Genomic DNA, 18838 nt, shown 5'->3' with positions numbered 1-18838 from the left:
TTAGCTTTCTTTACGACATTTAAGGGAAAAAATGTTTGGAAAAATATAAATTTTCTGCCATTTTCGGGTTTTGTCCGGTCTCCCAATTAGGTTTTGGGACGTCTCCCACAACTCAAGGACAAGTATTGTGCCGTTGACGCAAGGCAGTTTTTATTTGTATTTTTGGGATATGGGTCCCCCCTTAAATGAGGAAGTCGGTGTTAACGGCCACAATGAGTATGTTTTGTAGTGCGCAGCTTTCGAAGCATGATACTGATAAAGCATCGCCCACTATCTGGTGGGTGAGACGGCCAAAATATGCAACCATAAGAGGCAAAGAGAACTGAAGAAATTGGGTGAGATACAAAATGGATTCCAAGAGAGACACAAACAACAACAATGGAGCTAGTTGACAAATAATTCAAGCATAAACTACCTGCCATGCATTATTCATGCCTATAATAGTTGCTCTCCCTGGCATTCAAATCACCATCAGAGCTCACCAGGCTCCTGATGATTGACAGGCCTGATGAGTCAGACGAGACCCCCCTTCCCCCCACGCCTCGTCTCTCAGGAGACATAAGCAAACACTTGGTGACATTATGACTACATTGGGATGTGGAAAAAAAAATGTTTTCAAAAAGACGGCTCACCTCAAAGTCAAATACGTCTGCAATTTTTTTTCCCCCTACACTTTTATTGGAGACTTCATGAGTCCAGCGAGCTTATGTTCACTACCTCACAGGACAGAAAATAAAAAAATCTTCACTACCTCACAACACAAAAAAAGGAAATAAATAAATCTTCAATACCTCACAAAAAATACAAAAACACCAAAATAAAAATAAAAAGACGGCTCACCTTGAAGTCAAATACGTCCACAATTATTTTTTTCTTAGACTTTTTTGGAGACTTCACAAGTCCAACGAGCTTATTTTCACTACCTCACAAAAAAAAAAAAAAAAAAATTCTATCTTTGCTATCTTACCAAAAAAATAAAAAAATTCACAACCTCACAACACAAAAACAAAATAAAAAATAAAATCTTCACTAGCTCACAAAAAAAATAAAAAATAAAAAGACGGCTCACCTCAAAGTCAAATACGTCCACTATTTTTTTTTCTTACACTTTTTTTGTCCAACGAGCTTATCTTCACTACCTCAAAATTTTTTTATAAATAAACTAAAATCTTCACTACCTCACAAAAAAATTAAAATCTTCACTACCTCACAACCCCCCCCCCCAAAAAAATAAAAATCTTCACTACCTCACAAAAAAATACTAATAATCTTCACTATCTCACAAAAAAAATAAAAATAAAAATAAAAACGACGGATCACATCAAAGTCAAATACGTCTGCTAAATTTTTTTTCTTACACTTTTTTTGGATACTTCATGAGTCCAACGAGCTTATCTTCACTACCTCACAGAACAAAAAATAAATTAATTAAAAAATCTTCACTACTTCACAACACACACAAAAAATAAAAATAAAATAAATCTTCATTACCTCACAAAAAATACAAAAATAAAAATAAAAAAACGGCTCACCTCTAAGTCAAGTACGTCCACAATTTTTTGGAGACTTCATGAGTCCAACGAGCTTATCTTCACTATCTCACAGGACAAAAAAAAAAAAAAAAATCTTCACTACCTCACAAAAAAAAATAAAAAAATGTTAATCTTCACTACGGCGTGGCGAAGTTGGTAGAGTGGCCGTGCCAGCAATCGGATGGTTGCTGGTTACTGGGGTTCAATCCCCACCTTCTACCATCCTAGTCACGTCCGTTGTGTCCTTGGGCAAGACACTTCACCCCTTGCTCCTGATGGCTGCTGGTTAGCGCCTTGCATGGCAGCTCCCGCCATCAGTGTGTGAATGTGTGTGTGAATGGGTAAATGTGGAAATACTGTCAAAGCGCTTTGAGTACCTTGAAGGTAGAAAAGCGCTATACAAGTACAACCCATTTATCATTTATTTATCATTACCTCACAAAAAAAAAAAAAAAAAAAATGTCAATCTTCACTACCTCACAAAAAAAATTAAAAATATTCAATACCTCACAACACAAAAAATAAAATAAAAACAATTACATTAGGTTTTGGGATGTCTCCTACAACTACAGGACCAGTATTGTGCCGTTGAAGCAATACGTTTTTTTTTTGTTTTTTTTTTGGGTAAAAATCCCCCCTTATGACATTTTAGCGAAAAAATGTTTTGGAAAATATTAACATCTGCTATTTTCGGGTTTTATCGTCACTCCCAATGAGGTTTTGGGACGTCTACCACAACCACAGGACCAGTATTGTGCGGTTGAAGAAAGACACTTTTAAAAAATGTTTTGGGTAAGGAGCCCCCCAACGACATTTTAGCGAAAACATTTTTGAAAAAAACGTTAATTTTCTACTATTTTCGGGTTTTGTCGGCACTCCCGATGAGGTTTTGGGACGTCTACCACAACTACAGGACCAGTATTGTGCGGTTTAAAAAAGACAGTTTTTAGAATTGTTTGGGTAAGGGTCCCTCTTATGACATTTTAGCTAAAAAAAAGGTTTGGAAAAATATTAATTTTCTGTCATTTTCGGGTTGTGTCGGGACTCCCGCCGCCTCAGCCAGAACATTAAAGATGGGTCACGGATGGATCGTCCACCTTGACAATAACCCGAAACCTACGACCAAAGGTAACAAAGAAGTGTCTCCAGAAGAAGCCTGGCCCAGTCTGCGAGCCATAATCCCACAGAAAATATTTGAGTTGCCAAGCGACAGCCTCAAAGCTTCAGGATTTGGAGAGTATCAGTCAACTTCCTCAGAAGATGTGCACTACTAGAAATGCCTGACCTTGCTCTTTTTAAAAGGTAAATACCTCAAATATGATTGACTATCTTCATAAGGAATCATGTCAAACGTACATTTTTAAAATTTTGTGCTCCGAGTTTGAAACCCAAAATTTCAGCATTCATTTGTTTCGCTCCGTGGGTTTCTGTGCCCTGATCCAAACGTTAAAAAGACGAAATACGATCAAGTGTTGTCCGGGTGTTGTTGGCGAGGCACAGATGGGGCGAGGAAAATGAACAAATGTTTATTTCTCCCTCTCCTGCAGGCCTCTCACTCCACTTGCGTGCCAGCGAGGGTTAGCAAGGCAGCGTCCGCGGTTTGTTTACGCCAAGGAAGTAACAAATTAGCAGGTCGCCTCCGGTCTTTTCCACATTAGACTCCACACGTTATATAAGGGATATAATATCCGCATTTTGATCACGTCTCCAAACACTTTAGTGCAAAATGGTATTTATTACTAACGATTATTTAGGAATTTTACGGTAAAAAAACAGTATTTCCCAAAAGTAAAGCTCACGTTTGGTGTTTGACTCAAGGCCTGTGGGCCAGATCTGGCCCGCCATGTTATTTTATATGACCCACGAAATGGTAATAATATGCTTTAATAAAGAATATAATAAATATAAATGGTTTTCTACACCAAAATGCATCTATTTATTCTTCCTCTTCTCCAGATGTTGGCACCTTCCACATTTTTCACCTGATTCAAACCGTTCCGACTTCAAACTGTTCAGCCGATTCGTAAATCGCGGGCTTTTCCTTGACAAATTCCAAAAATTCCCAGATTTCCCAGAATTCCAGGTTTTTCAGGACATTTTTCCCATTCAGAATGAATTGGCCATTTTTCAAACTTACACTATTTCCACATTTTTCAACCCATTCAAACTTCAACTCATCCTGGACATTCAAATTGCCATATTTCCACATTAAACAAATTTCCAGGAATTCCCGTTTCCAGCCTTAAGTTTGACTACTCCTTTCACATTTTTCAACCCATTTCAACCGTTCCACCGTCAAAACACTCCTCATATTTAGGACAAAAACCAAGTTGGTTAAGGAACTACAAAAATTCAATTTTTATCCGAAATTCCAGGAATCTCTCAATTAAAAACTGTTACTAATTCAACATTTCTTGACCGATTTAAACAATTCCAACACCAAACAATTCAGCTCATTCATCCATCCATCCATCCATCCATCTTCTTCCGCTTATCCGAGGTCGGGTCGCGGGGGCAGCAGCCTAAGCAGGGAAGCCCAGACTTCCCTCACCCCAGCCACTTCGTCCAGCTCCTCCCGGGGGATCCCGAGGCGTTCCCAGGCCAGCCGGGAGACATAGTCTTCCCAGCGTGTCCTGGGTCTTCCCCGCGGCCTCCTACCGGTCGGACGTGCCCGAAACACCTTCCTAGGGAGGCGTTCGGGTGGCATCCTGACCAGATGCCCGAACCACCTCATCTGGCTCCTCTCCATGTGGAGGAGCAGCGGCTTTACTTTGAGCTCCCCCCGAATGACAGAGCTTCTCACCCTATCTCTAAGGGAGAGCCCCGCCACTCGGCGGAGGAAACTCATTTCGGCCGCTTGTACCCGTGATCTTGTCCTTTCGGTCATGACCCAAAGCTCATGACCATAGGTGAGGATGGGAACGTAGATCGACCGGTAAATCGAGAGCTTTGCCTTCCGGCTCAGCTCCTTCTTCGGAGCGATACAGCGTGCGCATTACTGAAGACGCTGCACCGATCCGCCTGTCGATCTCACGATCCACTCTTCCCCCACTCGTGAACAAGACTCCGAGGTACTTGAACTCCTCCACTTGGGCAAGATCTCCTCCCCAACCCGGAGATGGCACTCCACCCTTTTCCGGGAGAGAACCATGGACTCGGACTTGGAGGTGCTGATTCCCATCCCAGTCGCTTCACACTCGGCTGCGAACCGATCCAGTGAGAGCTGAAGATCTTGGCCGGAGGAAGCCATCAGGACCACATCATCTGCAAATAGCAGTGACCTAATCCTGCAGCCACCAAACCAGATCCCCTCAACGCCCTGACTGCGCCTAGAAATTCTGTCCATAAAGGTTATGAACAGAATCGGTGACAAAGGGCAGCCTTGGCGGAGTCCAACCCTCACTGGAAACGTGTCCGACTTACTGCCGGCAATGCGGACCAAGCTCTGACACTGATTATACAGGGAGCGAACTGCCACAATAAGACAGTCCGTTACCCCATACTCTCTGAGCACTCCCCACAGGACTTCCCGGGGTACACGGTCGAATGCCTTCTCCAAGTCCACAAAGCACATGTAGACTGGTTGGGCAAACTCCCACGCACCCTCAAGGACCCTGCCGAGAGTATAGAGCTGGTCCACAGTTCCACGACCAGGACGAAAACCACACTGTTCCTCCTGAATCCGAGGTTCGACTATCCGGCGTAGCCTCCTCTCCAGTACACCTGAATAGACCTTACCGGGAAGGCTGAGGAGTGTGATCCCACGATAGTTGGAACACACCCTCCGGTTCCCCTTCTTAAAGAGAGGAACCACCACCCCGGTCTGCCAATCCAGAGGTACCGCCCCCGATGTCCACGCGATGTTGCAGAGTCTTGTCAACCAAGACAGCCCCACAACATCCAGAGCCTTAAGGAACTCCGGGCGGATCTCATCCACCCCCGGGGCCTTGCCACCGAGGAGCTTTTTAACTACCTCGGCAACCTCAGCCCCAGAAATAGGAGAGTCCACCACAGATTCCCCAGGCCCTGCTTCCTTATAGGAAGACGTGCTGGTAGGATTGAGGAGGTATTCGAAGTATTCCCTCCACCGATCCACAACATCCGCAGTCGAGGTCAGCAGAGCACCATCCCCACCATACACGGTGTTGACACTGCACTGCTTCCCCTTCCTGAGGCGGCGGATGGTGGTCCAGAATTGCTTCGAAGCCGTCCGGAAGTCTTTTTCCATGGCCTCCCCGAACTCCTCCCATGTCCGAGTTTTTGCCTCCGCGACCGCTGAAGCCGCACACCGCTTGGCCTGTCGGTACCTGTCTGCTGCCTCAGGAGTCCCATGAGCCAAAAGAACCCGATAGGACTCCTTCTTCAGCCTGACGGCATCCCTCACCGCCGGCGTCCACCAACGGGTTCTAGGATTACCGCCACGACAGGCACCAACCACCTTGCGGCCACAGCTCCAATCGGCCGCCTCGACAATAGAGGTACGGAACATTGTCCACTCGGACTCAATGTCCAGCACCTCCCTCGTGACATGTTCAAAGTTCTTCCGGAGGTGGGAATTGAAACTCTCTCTGACAGGAGACTCTGCCAGGCGTTCCCAGCAAACCCTCACAATGCGTTTGGGCCTGCCAGGTCTGTCCGGCATCCTCCCCCACCATCGCAGCCAACTCACCACCACGTGGTGATCGGTAGAAAGCTCCGCCCCTCTCTTCACCCGAGTGTCCAAAACATGAGGCCGCAAATCCGATGACACAACTACAAAGTCGATCATGGAACTGCGGCCTAGGGTGTCCTGGTGCCAAGTGCACATATGGACACCCTTATGTTTGAACATGGTGTTTGTTATCGACAATCTGTGACGAGCACAAAAGTCCAATAACAGAACACCACTCGGGTTCAGATCCGGGCAGCCATTCTTCCCAATCACACCTCTCCAGGTTTCACTGTCACTGCCAACATGAGCGTTGAAGTCCCCCAGTAGAACGAGGGAATCACCCGGGGGAGCACTCTCCAGTACTCCCTCGAGTGAATCCAAAAAGGGTGGGTACTCTGAGCTGCCGTTTGGCGCGTAAACGCAAACAACAGTCAGGACCCGTCCCCCCACCCGAAGGCGGGGGGAAGCTACCCTCTCGTCCACCGGGTTGAACTCCAACGTGCAGGCTTTGAGCCGAGGGGCAACAAGAATTGCCACCCCAGCCCGTCGCCTCTCACTGCCGGACGCCAGAGTGGAAGAGAGTCCAGCCCCTCTCAAGAGAAGTGGTTCCAGAGCCCTTGCTGTGCGTCGAAGTGAGTCCGACTATATCTAGCCGGAACTTCTCCACCTCACGCACTAGCTCAGGCTCCTTCCCCCCCAGCGAAGTGACGTTCCACGTCCCAAGAGCCAGCTTATGTAGCCGAGGATCGGACCGCCAAGTGCCCTACCCTCGGCTGCCGCCCAGCTCACACTGCACCCGACCTCTATGGCCCCTGCTATGGGTGGTGAGCCCATTGGAGGGGGGACCCACGTTGCCTCTTCGGGCTATGCCCGGCCGGGCCCCATCAGCTCATTCATGCTCCTAATAATTTTTTATTCTTTAATTCCGCTTTTCCCAAAATCCCCAAATTTCCAGGAAGTTCCCATTGAAATGAATGGGAAATGTTTCCAAGTTGCACAAGTCCCACATTTTTCAACCTATTCAAACCATTCCAACATCAACACATTCCACTCATCCTGGACATTCAAACTAACACTTTCCCAAGTTCCAACCCAAATTCCGGTTTCCCTGTAAATTCAAACTCTTCAACATTCAAACCTTCAAACTATTCTTACATTCATACTACATTCTGTCAGCATTTCACTTCAACTTCAGCATTGGAGCATTCACACGCCATTCCTTCAGGAATTGCCTCTTCGAGTTAAACTTCTTCTTCTCCAGATTTTGGCGCACTCTACCTTCCACATTTTTCACCCGATTCAAACCGTTCCAACTTCAAACTGTTCAGCCTATTCAGTAATTGCGGGCTTTCCCTTGACAAATTCCCCAATTTCCAGGTTTTCTGGGACATTTTTCCCATTCAAAATGAATTGGCCATTTTTCAAACTTCCACCATTTCCACATTTTTCAACCTATTCAAACCATTTGACCTTCAACACATTGCACCATTTTGGAAATTCAAACTTCCCCCTTTCCAAGTTCAAAAAAATTCCAGGATTTTCCAGAATTCCTGCTTTTCCAAAGACCTATTTCCACCCTTGTTTCTGGCTACTACTCCTTCCACAATTTTTAACGCATTTCAACCGTTCCGTCAAAACATTCCTCACATTCAGGACAAAAACCAAATTGGTTAAGGAACTACAAAAATTCCTGTTTTTTCCGAAATTCCAGGAATTTCTCAATTAAAAACTGTTACTAATTCAACATTTCTTGACCGGTTTAAACAATTCCAACACCAAACAATTCAGCTCATTCATAATCTTTTTTTATTTTTTTTATTCCGCTTTTCCCAAAATCCCCAAATTTCCAGGAAGTTCCCATTAAAATTAATGGGAATTTTTTCCAAGTTGCACAATTCCCACATTTTTCAACCTATTCAAACCATTTCAAAATTAACACATCCCACTCATCCTGGACATTCAAACTAACACTTTCCCAAGTTCCAAACCAAATTCCGGTTTCCCTGGAAATTCAAACTGCTCAACATTCAAACCATTGTAACATTCAAACTATTCTTACATTCATACTACATTCTGTCAGCATTTCACTTCAAGTTCAGCATTAAACTTCTTCTTCTTCTCCAGATTTTGGCGCGCTCTACCTTCCACATTTCTCACCCGATTCAATCCAATCCAACTTCAAACTGTTCAGCCTATTTGGGAATCGCGGGCTTTCCCATGACAAATTCCAAAAATTCCCAGATTTCCCAGAACTCCAGGTTTTATTGGATACCCGAAAAGGTTGAAAAGTTGGGACGGTTTGAATCGGGTGAAAAATGTGGAAGGTGGAACGCGTCAAAATCCGGAGAAGAAGAAGAAGAAGTTGAAGAATTTGAATAAAAAGATGAATTCTGGTGTAGAAAACCATATGCATGAATATTTTGCAGCATTCACACAATAATGCAATATCATGAGCCGAATCCTTACTTTAAAAAAAATCATATATTTACAAGCAGCCCTCTGAGGGCAGACATAACTGCAATGTGGCGCTCAATGAAAACAAGTTTGGCACCCCTGGCTTAGGAAGTACACAACATTTACTCTTGTCTGAAAAGAGCTCAATACACAGCTGCTGACGATCACAGCAGCTGCGGACAGATGAGAAAAAAGGACAGTGCACTGCTGCATAATTGGTGCATGCGACTCTACAACGAAGCCTCAAAGGACACATTTGTAGTCAGGGTACAAACTGCACTGGAAAAACGTAGTAGGATTTACCAAATATAATCCCTGTAACAAAATACATCAATAGAGTACATTTAGGTATCGTAAATTCCGAACGATAAGCCGCTAATTTTTCCCTACACTTTGAACCCTGCGGCTTATAAAACGGTGCAGTTTATTCATGCATTTTTCTTCGCTGAGGACCATAACGCAAATAGTTTTAAAAAACAAAACGATCAAAGATACTGAAAAGGTGTGTTATTGTTTGTTTGTGCTCCACGAGCTCGCTCACTGCAGGTGCTGCATCACCCTTCTGTCAAAACTGAGCTTTCAAACGGAAGTACAATTGCTGCTCCGTCTTCTCGCCGTCAATAGCATTTCTACGCGTATAGACTTTTCATTCATCACTCCAAGCAACGTTTGTAAATTTTACAAATTTCTATCCAACATACACTATACTGCCAAAAGTATTTGGCCACCTGCCTTGACTCACATATGAACTTAAAGTGTCATCCCATTCCTAACCCATAGGGTTCAATATGATGTGGGTCCACCTTTTGCAGCTATTACAGCTTCAACTCTTCTGGGAAGGCTGTCCACAAGGTTGCGGAGGAATGTTCAACCATTCTTCCAAAAGTGCATTTGTGAGGTCCAGAAGGCCTGGCTCTCAGTCTCCGTTCTAATTCATCCCAAAGGTGTTCTATCGGGTTCAGGTCAGGACTCTGTGCAGGCCAGTCAAGTTAATCCACACCAGACTCTGTCATCCATGTCTTTGTGGCCCTTGCTTTGTGCACTGGTGCACAGTCATGTTGGAAGAGGAAGGGGCCCGCTCCAAACTGTTCCCACAAGGATGGGTGCGTGGAAATGTCCAAAATGGTTTGTATGGAGGTTGCCCTCGTGGGGGTTCCCCGAACACAAAGATTCTTCTTGTGAGCCTGGCAGTCTGCGGTAACAGTCTTATATTGTCATGCGAGGATTGCTTTCCAGCAATATATTTTTGGACTTTTCAGTCCAGCTTGTCTCAGTTTGTGTGTCATTCACGAGCTCCAACTCCCACCCTGTGTCTCGTTCCGGCTGCTGCTAATAAAGGCGACAGTTGATTAAATAACAAGGCCTACTTGGGCCATCTACTCACCTGTCGCTGTCTTCGAGGTCGGTCCTTGCTCACCCCGTTCCACGGCTGGCCCGCAGGCCACGCCCCCCTCCACATACCCCCACCGCCAGACTCAGGCCGTGAAGCCATCCGGCCGTGCCTACTTTCCCCCCACCCCCCGTGTGGGAGCGGGAGAGGAAGTCAGCCGCGGCCATCTGCAACCCCGGTCCGTGGATCACTCTGAAATTGTAGGGTTGTAAAGCTAGATACCAACGGGTGATCCGCGCGTTGGCATCCGTCATGCGGTGGAGCCACTGGAGGGATTTGTGGTCCGAGCAGAGGCTGAATGAGCGCCCCAGGAGGTAGTACCGGAGGGCACCGCCCGGCCACCGGATGGCGAAGCACTCCCTCTCCACGGTGCTGTACCTCGCCTCCAGTTCGGAGAGCTTCCGGCTGATGTAGAAACTCCGGCCCGAGCTCCTCCTTGACCGCCGTCACCATGGAAACAGGCTCCGCCTCTCTCCATGCCTTCAGGAGGTTGAGGTGGTAGATGCTGGTCTGAATGGATTTGATCCCCAGTAACCCGTATAGCTCCTTTACCGTGCATGACTAAAGGACGTGCCCAGGTCAGTCAGAATCTCTTTCGGGATTCCGACTCGGGAGATGACCTTAAACAGCGCTTGCGCTACACTCTTTGCATAGATGGAGCGCAGATATTCCCCTTTCCTACTGGTTGTGAACGCACCCCGACACACTGCGGCACTAAATTGCTAAACCCTGGCCAATTGGTACCCAGGATTAAGGGGCGCGTAAAGTGCGCACTTACAGCAACCTTGACACTATGCTTTTGACCGCCGTATTGAATTTCCACCAGTATTCATGCACATCCCCATGAACACATCTAATCCTCACACGTGTTGCCTGCCTCAAAGCCCCGGGTCGAACCAGGTTTTGGTGGACCATGGATTGCTCTCAGCCCGAATCCACCAACGCCCGTTGTGTACTCCCTTGTATCCTTACCGGCATACAGTACGTCTCACCCGGGCCGGGGGAGGGCGCCGGAGGACCGGCAACCCGAATCTCCTTCCCCACCTCGGTCCTTGACGCACGTGAACGGGCTGCCCACGCCTCCAGCACGCCTGCCCAGGCGTTTGAGGGGCCGTCTGCGAGGAAGCACAAACAAAAGAGTCAGTGATGCGGCGCAGCCTCCTCTCGCCGCGCGCTCGACCTGCGCGGCGCCGGGGCTGGGCGCGTTGGGTCCTGTGTGGACAAAAAAGAAACAGAGTTATTTGCGCGGCGGCGCGGCACCGGCTGCGCGCTCGGCTGACTCCATGGTCTTCTCCCTTCACGGTGCACTGCCAGGTGGTCCTCGGCGAGCGTCACTATTGCGGCCAGGTCTTGGGGCTGGTGGTAGCGGACCCAGGCCGCCATCCGCGCTGGGATCACCTCCAGGAACTGCTACGTGACCAGCCGCTCCATCACCTGGTCGTCGCCCTCTCTTGGCTGCAGCCAACGTGTCGCCGCGTCCCGGAGCTGCTGCCCAAGCACGAACGGGCGGTACTCCATCCCTAGACGCAGCGCCAGGAACCGGCGCCACGGGACCGGCAGAGCCGCCTCCTCTCGCGGCGTGTGCGACCTGCGCACACGCTGGTCGCATGTCCTGTGTGGACATAAAAGCACGGTGCCGCCTCCTCCTGCTGCGCGCTCGGCTGCCTCCATGGTCTTCTCCCTTTGCGCCTCGCGGTGCACTGCCAGGTGGTCCTCGGCGAGCGTCACTGCTGCGGCCAGGACTTGGGGCTGGTGGTAGCGGACCCAAGCCGCCGTCCGCACTGGGATCGCCTCCAGGAACTGCTCCGTGACCAGCCGCTCCATCACCTGGTCATCACCCTCTCTTGGCTGCAGCCAACGTGTCGCCGCGTCCCGGAGCTGCTGCCCTAGCACGAACGGGCGGTCCTCCATCCCCAGACGCAGCGCCCGTAACCGGCGGCGCCGTCTCCTTTCGCCGCGTGTGCGACCTGCGCGGCGCCGGGGCTATGCGCGTTGGGTCCTGTGTGGACAAAAAAGAAAGTCAGTTGCGCGGCGCCGTGGGACCGGCTGCGCGCTCGGCTGCCTCCATGGTCTTCTCCCTTCGCGGTGCACTGCCAGGTGGTCCTCGGTGAGTGTCACTGCTGCGGCCAGGTCTTGGGGCTGGTGGGAGCGGACCCGGGCCGCCGTCCGCACTGGGATTGCCTCCAGGAACTGCTACGTGACCAGCCGCTCCGTCACCTGGTCGTCGCCCTCTCTTGGCTGGAGCCAACGTGTCGCCGCGTCCCGGAGCTGCTGCCCGAGCATGAACGGGCGGTCATCCATCCCCAGACGCAGCGCCCGGAACCGATGGCGCCGTCTTCTCTCGCCGCGTGTGCGACCTGCGCGGCGCAGGGGCTGTGCGCGTTGGGTCCTGTGTGGACAAAAAAGAAACAGTCAGTTGCGCGGGGCCGCGGGACCGGCTGCGCGCTTGGCTGCCTCCATGGTCTTCTCCCTTCGCGGTGCACTGCCAGGTGGTCCTCGGCGGGCGTCACTGTTGCGGCCAGGTCTTGGGGCTGGTGGTAGCGGACCCAGGCCGCCGTCTGCGCTGGGATCGTCTCCAAGAACTGCTACGTGACCAGCCGCTCCATCACCTGGTCGTCGCTCTCTCTTGGCTGCAGCCAACGTGTCGCCGCGTCCCGGAACTGCTGCCCGAGCATGATCCCCAGACGCAGCGCCCGGAACTGGCGCCACGAGACCGGCGGCGCCACCTCCTCTCGCCGCGTGTATGACCTCGCGGCGCCGGGGTTGGGCGCGTTGGGTCCTGTGTGGACAAAAAAGAAACAGTCAGTTGCGCAGCGCCGCTAGCGCTGCCTCTTCCCGCTGCCTCTTCCCGCTGCGCGCTCAGCTGCCTCCATGGTCTTCTCCCTTCGCGCCTCGCGGTGCACTGCCAGGTGGTCCTCCGCGAGCGTCACTGCTGCGACCTGGTCTTGGGGCTGGTGCTGGGATCGCCTCTAGGAACTGCTCCGTGACCAGCCGCTCCATCACCTGGTCGTCACCCTCTCTTTGCTGCAGCCAACGTGTCGCCGCGTCCCAGAGCTGTTGCCCAGCGCCCGGAACCAGCGTCGGTGGTCCTCGGCGGTCCAGCTGGTCCGGTCCAGTACCGCTCTCCTCAGGTCCGGGAAGTGCACAAGGGAGGCCACCGGTGGGGTAAGCGCCGTCCGCTGCGCCTCCCCCGCTAGCAGCGGCAGTACACGCAACCCCCATTCTTCTTCAGGCCACCCGGATGCTGCCGCATTGACCTCAAAAATGTCGATGAAGGCGTGGGGGTCCTCTTTTTCCCCCATGCGCTTAATGGAGACGGCTGCTTATGTTGGCGGTGCCGCTCCTCCTTGGTCCGCCATTGCCTGCATGATTAGGCTTTGCTGGGCCACCTGCTGTTGGACCGCCTCCAGCTGTCGATGGGTGGCCGCCGTCACCTCTGCGAGGACCCGCGCCAATGCTACCAGGGTGTTGGACTCAGTCCTCTTTGCTCAATCTCGTTGGGCGCCAAAATGTGGCGGTTGCCCTACTGTGGGTTCCCCGAACACATATATTCTTCTTGTGAGCCCGGCAGTCTGAGGTAACAGTCTTTTATTGTCATGCAAGGATTGCTTTCCAGCAATATATTTTTGGACTTTTCAGTCCAGCATGTCTCAGTTTGTGTGTCTTTCTCGGGCTCGAACTCCAACCCTGGGTCTCGTTCCGGCTACTGCTAATAAAGGCGACAGGTGACTAGATAACAAGGCCCACCTGGGCCATCTACTCACCTGTCGCTAACTTCGAGGCCGGTCTTTGCACTCCCCGTTCCGCTGCAGGCCCACAGGCCACGCTCCCCTCCACAGTTTGGTATCCTGGAATATTCAAAGTTCCTTTCACTGGAACTAAGGGGCCAACCCCAACTCTTGAAAAACAACCTCACACCATAATTCCTCCTCCACCAAATTTCACTCGGCACAATGCGGTCCGAAATGTACCGTTCTCCTGGCAACCTCCAAACCCAGACTGGTCCATCAGATTGCCAGATGGAAAAGCGTGATTCATCAGTCCAGAGAAGGCGTCTCCACTGCTCTAGAGTCCAGTGGCGACTTGCTTTATACCACTGCATCCCACGCTTTGCATTGGACTTGGTGATGTAGGGCTTAGATGCAGCTGGTCGGCTATGGGAACCCATTCCGTGAAGCTCCCTGCGTATTGTACGTGGGCTAATTGGAAGGTGACATGATGTTTGGAGCTCTGTAGCAACTGACTGTGCAGAAAGTCTTTGCACTATGCGCTTCAGCATCCGCTGACCCCTATCTGTCAGTTTACGTGGACTATCACTTGGAGGCTGAGTTGCTGTTGTTCCCAAACTCTTCACTTTTCTTATAATAAAGCCGATAGTTGACTTTAGAATATTTAGGAGCGAGGTAATTTCACGACTGGATTTGTTGCACAGGTGGCATCCTATGACAGCTCCACGCTGGAAATGACTGAGCTCCTGAGAGCGGCCCAGTCAGAAACAGACTCCATGCCTAAGTGCTTGATTTTATACACTAAGTGATTAGGACACCTGATTCTCATTTGGATGTGTGGCCAAATACTTTTGGCAATATAGTATATATACACCTAACATTATGTTAAATGTTTACATCATTTTACATTCACATTCTCTCTCAACATCCCTGATTGGGATAAAATACGTTTTGAGTTCTGTTTGTTATGTTAGTCCTTCCAGACCAGAGCAAAGTAACATCTAATCAAATCATACTTTATTCTGTGTGAGAGAGGTTTTTAAAGTTGAGCACATTAAGCTTCCCCTATAGAATATAATGTGGTCTTTGAAAAAAGGATTTTCTGCAGCCTATTTCATGGCGTCTGCCTTTGGCATAGCTTAAATGAGATCAACAGTTTTGAAGAACTTTGTTTTTAGACAGATAGTCTTTGAACAGTGTTTCTTAACCACCAGGGCCGCCAAAAAAGGGTTCTCAGCTGTGTTGTAATACACTTTTACGCCACTTGTGGCAGTAATGACAAAACAAAGTCTGGAACTAAAGTCATAGAAACGTTTCTTAAGGGCAGTAATTATGACTAAAAAGGTAAAGGTGTATTTTAATTTGTGCTTTAATTGCTTTAACAGTTTATTTAAGAAACATATTCGCTACTATTCTTTATTATTAATTTAGTTAGAATGTATTTATTTTAACTGTATTTAAAATTAATTTATCAGTTTGAATTAGTCCCATCTTTTGCAGTATATTTGATTAGTATTTATTTGCTTAATCAGCCTGACTTAAGCCTTGATGATAATTCTTGTGATTAACACATGGTTCATAATCATTTGACAAGGTCTATCCTTTTAAAATGTCAGTAGGTTAGATTTATTAATACAATTATGGAATGCGATTAGGTGGCGATGAGGTGGCGACTTGTCCAGGGTGTACCCCGCCTTCCGCCCGATTGTAGCTGAGATAGGCTCCAGCGCCCCCCGCGACCCCAAAGGGAATAAGCGGTAGAAAATGGATGGATGGATGGATGGATGGAATGCGATTAAAATACATAGTAAGATTACCATCCATCTTCTTCTGCTTATCCGAGGCCGGGTCGCGGTGTCAGCCGCCTAAGCAGAAAAGCCCAGACTTCCCTTTCCCCAGCCACTGCGTCTAGCTCCTCCCGAGGCATTCCCAGGCCAACTGGGAGACACCGTGTCCTGGGTCTTCCCCGTGGTCTTCTATCGGCCTGACTTTCCCTTGACACCTCCCCAGGGAGGCGTCCAGAGGGCTTCCTGATTAGATTCCCGAACCATCTGAGTCCTTTAGATGTGGAGGAGCAGTGGCTTTGCTCTAAGCTCCTCCCGAATGACAGAACTTCTCACCCTATCTCTAAGGGAGAGCTCCGCCACCTGACGGAGGGTTGAAGTTGCAAAACCGAACTACAAAAACAACACCAAGCTGGATGGCACTGGGAATGGCCAAGATGGCAGGTAGAAATGATCTGGCGTGGAGAGCCGAGAAGTGGAATGGCTGAGTGCCATCCAGCTGTCAAGGTGCTGCTTAAGTAGCACCAGGGAAAATTGGAAGCAGCTGTGCATGTCTCATATCTCCACCCACAAGGGGAACACAGAACCTCACAAGGTGGTCAGCAGGCGGTGGCAGAAGCAAGAGACGGACAAATGCGAGGCTCGACAATTCTAATTGGTAAAAATACGTATGTCTCACAAATGCGGTTGCATTATCACACTTAATAAAACCTCCTGGTCGTCTCCTAATAACCGCATGAAACTGGATTGGCTTCTGAGCCGCAGGTTGCCAAGACCTGCACTAAAGCATATTTTTATTCAGTCTGTGATTCGTTAATTTATTAATTTAACAATTTGTACAATGAGACGTTCGTAAATTGAGTTGTTTAGAGTTACGAGCTTGATTTCTAATTAAATTCCATTCAGTTGTATCAATGGTAAAAGTGGCATCTTTAACCAATGTCTTGTTCTTATTTGTTAAAGGCTTAAATATTGAATCTCTTAGGAAGGGTTGAAAGGCCAGCATTGCATATGGAGGACGGGTGATGTTGCAGACCCTCTCCTCGTTTTTAGGGACGCTTTTTCAATCTTGAAGTAGTTCGCTTACCTCACTCCCCTTTCGAACCATCAGTCTTCCCTGGCCAGAACATGTAAAACCTGCTGTTTCTCTTTGGATCCTGCACCATGCTCTCGGACTAGATCGGTCCTAAGTCTGTGAGCATGAACTGATGAATTCTGCATGGGTGAGAGGCTCAACGTTTTCTTAGGCAATCTGAAAAGTCCACAGATACAACTGAATTCCATTCAGTTGTATCAATGGTCAAGGTGGCATCTTTAACCAGTCTTGTTCTTATTTGTTAAAGGCTTAAATATTGACTCTCTTAGGATGGGTTGAAAGGCCAGCATTGCATATGGAGGACGGGTGATGTTGCAAACCCTCTCCTCATTTTTTAGGGACACTTTTTCAATCTTGAAGTAGATCGCTTACCTCACTCCCCTTTCAAACAGTCAGTCTTCCCTGGCCAGAACATGGAAAACCTGCTGTTTCTCTTTGGATCCTGCACCATGGATTCTGCATGGGTGAGAGGCCCAACGTCTTCTTAGTCAATCTGAACAGTCCGGTTGTGATCGATTCTGTTGACCTATCGTTGCAACAACTAGCATGGTACTGGAAGAAATCAATAATTCAAAATTCATAAGAGTTGTTTTTCTCAAGCAACGTGAATAAACAAAAAAACAATAAATGTGGATAAAAAGGATACATGCACTGTATAAGTAATTTAAGTTGCATAGTTGTTTATTTGTATGCCCAACGTTTCGTTACATGATCTAATTAATTGATGAATTCACTTTTCCGTCCTCTTCAAGCCCCACATTAATCTCTCTGGATGAAACATAAAAAAATCTCCCATTACAAGGATAATTAATGCTCTTCACCGCGAAGGAGATATTAATTCAATTTAACTGCCCTGCCTGGTACTGAGTAAGCTGCTATAATAAACCTATCTTGAAATGAAGGCAGTCAATTAATCAAACGGAGAATTATGAATTTGGCAAACCTAACCTGAGTGAGTCCCAAAAAAATGAATTTGTGGTAGATGAAGCAGAAAGGTAACACGTGGAAGGAGGACAGAGCCGCAGGGAGAAGGAGAAGTGAACGTTTAGGAGGCTGACCTTCCCCTGGGAACAGCCCAACGCTCGACCTCAGACGATGTGGTGGAGAAAGAAAGTAAACCGAGGGCACAGACCTGCGCTCCTCCTCTTCTGCTCTAGATTTCCCAGGCTGCTCTTTGACCATGCACATAGCTCTCTGTCCCCTTAACAACACACTGCTGTAAACCCCAGACCGGGTGGTGTGGGTAATGCACAGATTTATCATCTTTTACTGCACGCCAGAGGGTCTCCGGCCGTTTTCACTACATGGAGCCACTTTAACAAAATAAACGCAACTCATTTTCTTAGACTCTCTGACAACTTAAAACACATTAAGTGGTATTGAAAGTCCACCTGGTGGTGATTGCATAGAACAGGGTGTCAAACCTGTTTTCATTGAGGCCCACAGTTATGGCTCCCTTTTTGGGCCAGCTGTAACACAGAATATATATGAATATTTATGTATAATCGCCTTAATATATTTTTACACAATTGCCTAAACATTTTATTATAGTACAGTATTTTCCGGACCATAGGGCGCACCAGATTATAATGCACATTAAAGGAGTCTTTTTTTTTTCTTCTAAATGTAAAAGACTTCCTTGTGGTCTACATAGCACGTGATGGTGGTTCTTTGGTCAAAATGTTGCATCGATTATGTTTTACAGATTATCTTCAAGCCGCTTTCTAACAGTCGCTTCAGGATGCACCGTTTTGTGGGCGGTCTTATTTACATGGCTCGCCTTCGACAGCGCCTTCGCCCCGTCATCTTTGTTGTAGCAGTGTAGCATGCAAGGACGGGAGGGGAAAAAGTGTCAAAAGATGGAGCTAACTCTTTTAAAGACATTCAGACTTTACTTCAATCAATAACGGGGCAGTGTCTCCTCATCCGTAGCTCACTAGTGCAACAACAACACCGGAAATGTGTCCCGTAAAAAAACATCCGACCGGAACTCTCTAATAACTAAAGTTCCTTGGGTAAATAATGTAAACTCACTAAACCGGTATGTTTTAGCGCTTTCATGGCGAGTTTACTGACAGATATAAGTAAGAACTTAACATTACTTTATATTAGAAATGGCAACAGCGGAGGATGAATGTCCCAGAACAAGAAGATAGACTACACGGCACGGACTACAAAGGCGGACTCGCGCAGTTTTTCAGGA

The 18838-nt window shown here is 48.1% G+C and overlaps 1 protein-coding gene across 2 annotated transcripts in view; it reads right to left on the bottom strand.

The window, feature by feature from the left end:
- The window catches only part of LOC140677497 (galanin receptor type 1), a 31238-nt gene extending 14176 nt beyond the window's left edge, over window positions 1-17062 (bottom strand). Inside the window, exon 1 of one of the 2 annotated variants that reach the window (XM_072912135.1) lies at window positions 17008-17062. Coding sequence is in view for 1 of the 2 variants with exons in the window: in XM_072912134.1 (XP_072768235.1) it covers window positions 11000-11005 (6 nt within the window). In the remaining variant the exon portion in view is untranslated. Of the gene's footprint in view, window positions 1-10999; window positions 11128-17007 lie in introns of those variants that run through there. The other variant, XM_072912134.1, reaches the window with a different exon arrangement.
- Window positions 17063-18838: the final 1776 nt, after the last annotated feature.

The sequence above is a fragment of the Nerophis lumbriciformis genome, linkage group LG03, assembly GCF_033978685.3.
Source record: "Nerophis lumbriciformis linkage group LG03, RoL_Nlum_v2.1, whole genome shotgun sequence".
NCBI lineage: Eukaryota > Metazoa > Chordata > Actinopteri > Syngnathiformes > Syngnathidae > Nerophis > Nerophis lumbriciformis.
The sequence above is the reverse complement of the archived record's forward strand: the minus strand, read 5'-3'. Positions and strand labels throughout refer to the sequence as shown.